At 47.0% G+C, this 7,168-nt stretch overlaps 1 protein-coding gene across 1 annotated transcript; it reads right to left on the bottom strand.

The window, feature by feature from the left end:
• Nucleotides 1-3,626: 3,626 nt before the first annotated feature.
• On the bottom strand, nt 3,627-6,046 carry LOC127655613 (uncharacterized). Its single transcript, XM_052143500.1, has 7 exons — nt 6,035-6,046; nt 5,644-5,717; nt 5,210-5,493; nt 4,769-5,103; nt 4,155-4,574; nt 3,885-4,039; nt 3,627-3,762 (listed from the first exon to the last, which is right to left on the bottom strand). The coding sequence occupies exons 3-7, from the start codon at nt 5,319-5,321 to the stop codon at nt 3,627-3,629; spliced, it is 1,158 nt and encodes a 385-aa protein (XP_051999460.1). The 5' UTR covers nt 5,322-5,493; nt 5,644-5,717; nt 6,035-6,046.
• Between the last annotated feature and the right edge of the window lie 1,122 nt (nt 6,047-7,168).

The raw sequence follows: 7,168 nt of genomic DNA, 5'->3' as shown, positions 1-7,168 counted from the left end.
ATTCATGAAGTTTAATCAATGCGTTTATATTTATGGTTCTTCCATTTCACAAAAAATAACATAAAATCACTGAAGCGATCCTCGAGTTCAACTCACTGACAAAAACTGAAGCGATCCTCATAATAAACTCACTCATGATCCTGCCGCAAAAAGTACAGAATTACAATCAAATTATTACTTGTTTTAGTCAGATCCTCTAAGAAAGACGTCATCGTATGAATTAAAAAAGACTATGCATAAACCATGAGTCATTTAAACCACTTTTATGGTGCTTTTGCATCAGATCCAACACAGCAGAATCACAGAAATTGCTAAAAACGTCTAGGTTACGAACGTAACCTCCGTTCCCTAATGGCGAAATGGTTCAGGCCACTACAGCGGTTCGGCTCAGTGACGTAGCCGGGAAGACACAACGTCTCGTTTCCTCCATCAGGGAACTGAGGTTACATCCGTAACCTAGACGTTCCCCGTCTGTCGCTCTCTTCGATGTTGTGACGGAGAAGCGACACTAGGGGTCCAATTTAAATCCGCCATGCGCTGAGCCGTGTACGTGTTCTGCTGACACAGGAGTGGGCAGGTATTTCTTACGTGCCAAATGACCGGCTGTACCCTTCCCCAATGCCCCAAAAAAGTCGTCGGAATCCTTCTGGTTACCCTAGACAGGGGAACAAGTCGACGCTTGCCAACCTGGGAACGGGCCAAGCCTGGCCGGACCTCTTTTCTCTCTATGTTTCTGGCATAGAGCAATAGACAGCCGGGGCCCTTACATGCATCGAGGGAAGGGGGTCTTACCCAATTTCCTATTCTTTCAGGGGGAAAAGACCCTGCGGAGACCACACCTGCCTGGCGGGGAGGTAAAGTGGCGAATACATCACATGTGTTTTTTAGGCAACACGTGGAAGTGGCACGGTGGTAGATCGAGCCTCAGTGAAGGGGAGTTGCTACACACGGCAACCGGGGGTCAGCCGAAACGTACCCAAGGAAAACGCGGGTCCGCTCGTAAGAGGACCGTATCGTGGAAAATACACACAGGGGGAGTCCAAGTAGGAGTCCTCACCCTGTGGAGCAACTATTCCAGTACAGAGTAGACTGTGTACCCGGGTCGGCGATTTCCTCCGCTGAACTGCGGACCCATGTGGGCTAGGGAGGGATTGACCAGTGATTCGAGATGTGGAATCTCCTGGGAATTAAAGACGCATCATTTTACCTCAACCGAGGGAAAGGGCGCTATATGCAAGCGATTCACCCGGCCAGCCCATCAGCGTGTTACCGAGTTCTACTGGCTCGGACCTGAGAAAACACGGGATGAAACTGACTCAACCCTGAGACTGTAATATCTCGTAAAGGTGTTTGGTGTTGCCCAACCCGCTGCTCTACAAATGTCTGCTAGGGAGGTACCCCTGGCCAGTGCCCATGAGGACGCAACACTCCTCATGAGTGAGCTCGGACCCGCAAGGGGGGGAGCATGGCCTGGGTGTGATAGGCCAATGAAATGGCGTCTACTTCCAAGTGGGAAAGCCTCTGTTTGGAGACAGCGTTTCCTTTACACTGTTCCACTGCTCAGAACGTCTAAAGCTCTGCGTGCGGTCCAGATAGGTACAGAAAGCACGTACCGGACACAGCAACTAAGGGGCTGAGTCTGCCTCCTCCCGGGGCAGCACTTGCAGGTTCACTACCTGGTCTCTGAAGGGCGTGGTAGGAACCTTGGGCACGTAGCCCGGTCGTGGTCTTAGGATCACATGAGTGTCTGCCAAGACCGAACTCCAGGCAAGTGTCGCTAACAGAGAACGCTTGCAGGTCCCCGACCTTCTTGATGGAAGTGAGCGTGATCAACAGAGCAGTCTTAAAAGAGAGGGCACTGAGTCCAACTGATTCTAGCGGCTCGAAGGGAGGTCTCTGGAGGCCCGTGAGGATTACCGAGAGATCCCAGAAGGGGAACAGGCTTGGCCGGGAGGGATTTAACCTCCGGGCACCTCTTAGGAACCTGACGATTAAGTCGTGCTTACCAAGGGACTTGCCGTCTACTGAGTTGTGGTGAGCCGCGATAGCAGCGACATACACCTTGAGGGTGGAAGGGGACTGACCTAAATGCGCACATCTGTGGGTCTTCAGCCCGGAAATAACACCAATCTGCGAACAAGCGCCACTTCTGGGCGTAGAGCTGCCTGGTAGAAGGGGCTCTGGCTTGGTTGATCGTGTCTACGACGGTAGGTGGTAGACCAGCTAGATTTTATGCGTCCCGTCCAGGGACCAGACGTGAAGTTTCCAGAGGTCTGGATGCGGATGCCAGAGCGTGCCCAGCCCCTGAGAAAGAAGGTCCTTCCTCAGGGGAATTTGCCAGGGAGGGGCTGTCGCGAGCAGCACGAGGTCCGAGAACCAGGCCCGGTTGGGCCAATAGGGGGCCACTTGTGTGACTTGTTCCTCATCCTCCCTGACCTTGTACAGCACCTGTGCAAGAAGGCTCACATTGAGCTTGCGGGGGATGTGAGTGGCATGCAGTGACCTGAGTCGCTGCTGGCTCCAAAGGAGGAGAAGACGGGCGAGTCATGACATGTGGCGGTGCGTACGCCACCGTGGCGATTTATGTACACTACCGCAGTGGTGCTGTCTGACCTGATTAGGACATGTTTGTCTCGAATTAATGGGAGAAACTTCCACAGGGCAAAGAAAACAGTCAACAACTGTAGGCAATTGATATTCCAGCGCAGCGGGGCCCCTCTCCAAAGGCCCGCAGCTGCATGCCCATTGCACACGGCACCCCAACCCAATCTGGAGGCGTCGGTAGTGACCAGGACGCATTGGGACACCTGGTGCAGAGGCACTCCTGCCCATAGAAAGCAGAGGTCTGTCCAGGGTTTTGCTGTTTTTCGGCAGGCTGGGGTGATTGTCACACGGTGAGTGCCGTGGCGCCATGCTCGTCTTGGGACTCGAGTCTGAAGCCAGTGCTGAAGCGGTCTCATATGTGACCGATCACGGAAAGTAGGGACACAAGTCGGTTTTGGGGCATTTTGAGTTATTCACAGATTCTGAAAGTGTAGTCTCCAAGCTTTCCAACGATTTGTAACACATGGAAATCTGACAATATTTGGAGAAGTTGTGGCCATTTGAAGGTAGGCACTCAAAAAAGCTAAAAGGGGAGAAAACGGCCTCAAAAGATTGTGCAGTTCTCACCTCTCTCTGCTGCTGGGAGTGACAATAGGGCTCATTTACATCTCATTTAGATAAGCCATACCCCTGTAAAGCTCCCCCTGTAAAGCTGTAAAGCACAGGGGAGCAAAAGGTCAGGAAAATGTGCCATCAAAGAAAAAAAAAGTTTGCAAACAGGTAATAAATAAATGTCTCTTAGCATCTACCGATAAAACTGTATAGGCAACTCTTATGTACACTGAGTGCTTTTCATACAAGAATGTAAAACTAAATTCAGGTGGTTGGTTGATAAAGTGACATTGCAGGTGTTGTAAACAAGAAAAAGGTCTTTGTGACACAGTCCAATGAAATTACATTCAGCATCCTCTTCTGTGGACTCTTCTGTGTTGTGACCCTTGGCGCTGGGCATGTGATGTCTCTTGCCTCGTCAGCACAGAATGGCCTGATTTTTTCATATAGATAGGTCTGCCTGTCAATTTTCAGTCCAGGTGGGGCCAGGACAGGAAGACCGTCGACAGGGGCAGATCTGCTCCGTCGCGCAGTAGCTGATATTCGACAGGTTGTGCATCACGGTGACTTTTTGCAAGCACCACACCTGGTCTCTTGGCTTCAAAGCTGTGACAGAAAAAGCACATAAGACATTTTAAACATGGCAAAGTATTTTCTTATAAAAAACTGTCATGTGTATGTTGTTGCTATGTTATATTGTATGTACACAATGTGAAAGTTTCAATTACCTGAAGTGCTGATAACTCTTGATCTGTGGGAGTCTACGGAAGTGGCGAGTCAGATGCTGCTGCCAGTCGAAGGTCTGGACTAAAACTTTGCCCTCTGCCGTTCCAACAAGCTGTGGGATATTGAGGTGACTCACAGGAGAGCTGTTTTCCACAACCTGATGACAAAAAAGAGAAGAGAGGAAGAAAAAAAAAGATCTTCAGTTAAATGTTTCATTGAAGCAAAACAGAAAACAGCACTGAAGTCATTAAAGCAAAGTAAAGTTAAAGTACCTCAGCGATGTCTGCCAAAGTGTTGACTCTTGTCTTCATGTAGGCTTGCTTGATGAGTCCAAAGCCACAGTCAGGGGAAAACTTGGTGTGGCCAGCAATAAGGAAGTGGATTTCAATTTTATCGTGAAGCTTGTGTCCAACCCGCCAGGCAAGGTACCAGAGCATGAAGTTGTTCTTGTTCTGCCCACTGCAGTTGTCACAATGAAGATCCACCTCTGTTTCTCCAACTCCAAAGTTGCCGAAGAAATGATGCATGTAGCTGATGACTTCATTGCTTCCCTTAGTAGATGACATGCCTTCATCAATCAGGTAATTCACCTGTTTCTGCAGCCCTTCACATGAAACACCAAATAGGCCACATTTCCGTGGGGTCAGGAAGTACATTGGTCCTGGCTGGAGAGGGTTTGAGGGAAAGTGTAACTGTAGGAGACAGAGGGAGAGAGGGAACTTGGATTAGATTAAATTAAATTTGCATCTATTCATAATTGTCTAATAAAGATAAAACTTACTATATTGATGCTATTCTGCATTTGCACTATTTATTCTCATGCACCAAATCGCCCTTTAAGGGACATTAATAAAGTAAAGTGAAGTAAATGTGTGTGAAATATTACCTGCTGAGCAAAATCAAAACTGTAATGCATCCTAATCTTCTTGCTTGCTGGTAGGGATGGTCCAAAAGACAGGTTGGAGCCAGAGCAAATCTTTCTGCAGGCAGCAGTCATGTCGTTGTACACAGCCCTCTCTTTCTGCACAAGGGAAAGATGATCTTGTTGCTTCTTTACTGCTTCAGACTTTCTATCATCTGGGAGGTTTGCACTTCGTATCAGCTGCTCGTTATTGCTTTGGCACTGCCAGCAGAGATCTGTGCGTGGCCGGCAACTTTTGATGTGTGGGAGAAGTCGGTTCCACAGTGCTTTGAAGCTGGTTTTACAAACTGCACGCTCACCTGAAAAACAGATATTGCTTATGGTTAATTGTATTGTAATTGCTAATAGTGCTCCGCATTATTTCACTTTATAAGCACTCAATTTTAAATCAATGTTTACACATACCAAGCTCCTTAGCAGACTTCACGTAGAGACGCCACACTGAGGCCTTGGACACATGAGTTGGCAGCAACTTCACATGCCAATCCTTATGCCCAGGCTGTCGGCCAGGCAGCATGATGGCATTGTCTTCTGCATAGTGTTTTATGAAGTCCACAACTCTGTTGATATCCTCAGGGCTGATGAACCTGGCTGGTGGACGTGGCAATGAGTGCTTCTTCCTCAAACGTGGTCTTGCCCCATTCTCCTCATAGTGTTTGACTATATCAGCCAGGGTGTCTCTGCCAATGCTGAAAAAAGGGGAAATAAGAAAAACGTTTAACATCATGGTCTTGCTAACAGGCATCTTGTCACCTATATCAAAATGTATTGTACAAATTATAGGTACTTTTACTTTACTGAAGTAAATTTTATGATGAATACTTTTTACTTTTACTTACTTTAGAGCTTGTATCTGTACTTCCTGGTTTAGTCTTGTTTTAGTCCTGGTTTAGACCTCAGTTAGTGGTTAGACCTGGTTCGAGTCAAAGGATTAAAAAATCCTAAATTAAGTCATTAACACCAGTCAATTCAAGCAATTGAAGCATTATTCAAATTAATAGCAGAAGCTCACATTACCATCTTAAAGCTCATTATAGTAATGGGGGTTTTGGCAAGTGATATGATGCTAACGATTAGCAGCTAACGTTACAATTAAAACGACAGTCCTGAGCTAGCTAAAAACAATAGGTAGGTATTGGAAGGTCTAAACATGGACTAAACATGAGATAACGTGTACGTGTTCTTAGAATGAACAAAAAGCGACAAACTTTGATGTTTATGGAAACTCACCCCATAAGAAACAGAAAAGTATTCTTGCAGATCTCGTTGCCTCCAATGAAATAAGTCATTCGGGCACACTTTCTCTTTGTCGGGGTCTTCTTTGTGGATGTAACCATCTCCGAAGTTTGCACTGTGCGTCTGTTTGCCTCTAAATGTCCAATAATTCGCATGTCCTGCCACTCTTTTCCGCAGCTAAAGAATCCAGCCGTATGTTGTACATAATGTCTGGAGAAAGCTTCTGGCTACAAGACTGTCTCCCATGCAGAGAGTTCTCTTTTCTCCTCGTGTAACATTTACAGTCAAAGTTACGGATTTTCCCCATTTCTCTATCTATATCCCCATCAAATGTTACTATCGATATAGCCTCTGATATCTTACGGTCCAACTCGTCTGACGCCAGTCCGATACATTCTTCCTCGTCTTCATCTTCGCTCAGTTGTAGATTAGGGATATTATTCAGTCTTATCATGCCACTTTCATCGTCGCTCAGATCGTCTTCAGAATCAGTGAACGCTTGTTCATAAGCATCCGGCTTGTCGAAGAAGTACTTCAAAACATTTTCGTTGTAACGCCACGGTTCAGCTCGTCTGCGACATTCTTTGCGGCGTCCATCTTCATTGAATTTTGATATCAGATAGAGCCGGCTAGAGCGCTGCATAATAAGTAGCCACGCTGTTGGGGAGCGGGGGCAAAAGCGCCGGCGGCTATTCAGTACGGAAATACACACAGACAATGACACGCCCCTACTGCATGCTAGAATCTCCGAAAAACAAGCCGATTTCAACCTCAAAATGTACGCTTTTAAATATACCAATACTGTTATCTCAAACATGGAGAGGCTTCTTCATGATCTCAACTAACAGATTCTGCAAAAAAGCGGAAATCACCAATTCTGGAAAAAAACACTTGTTTCTCATTTTGCTCACAAGTTGTGCTGCCGACTTGTGTCACTGGTTTCCGTGACGGGTCACATATGCATCAACCCCAGCGACGTAATTGCGGTGGAGGATGCTATATGCCCCAGGAGCTTCTGGAAGAGTTTTAGAGGGACCGTTGTTTCCGGCCTGAATTTGGCGAAGCATCTCAGCACAGACTGCTCGTTGGTGAGATGTGCAGACATTGAGACTGAGTCTCCATGCCGAG

This window comes from Xyrauchen texanus, chromosome 15, assembly GCF_025860055.1.
Source record: "Xyrauchen texanus isolate HMW12.3.18 chromosome 15, RBS_HiC_50CHRs, whole genome shotgun sequence".
Classification (NCBI taxonomy): Eukaryota; Metazoa; Chordata; class Actinopteri; order Cypriniformes; family Catostomidae; genus Xyrauchen; species Xyrauchen texanus.
Note: the sequence above shows the minus strand (reverse complement) of the source record. Positions and strands in the feature narration are given on the sequence as shown.

What these genes read in the sequence shown, in the direction of transcription:
- LOC127655613 (XM_052143500.1), bottom strand. Translation starts at nt 5,321, where the DNA reads ATGCTGCCTGGCCGACAGCCTGGGCATAAGGATTGGCATGTGAAGTTG. An exon ending in GAAGTCTGCTAAGGAGCTTG is followed by an intron (nt 5,104 to 5,209) that starts GTATGTGTAAAC and finishes TCTGTTTTTCAG; the next exon opens with GTGAGCGTGCAGTTTGTAAA. An exon ending in CTTTGGCAGACATCGCTGAG is followed by an intron (nt 4,040 to 4,154) that starts GTACTTTAACTT and finishes TTTTGTCATCAG; the next exon opens with GTTGTGGAAAACAGCTCTCC.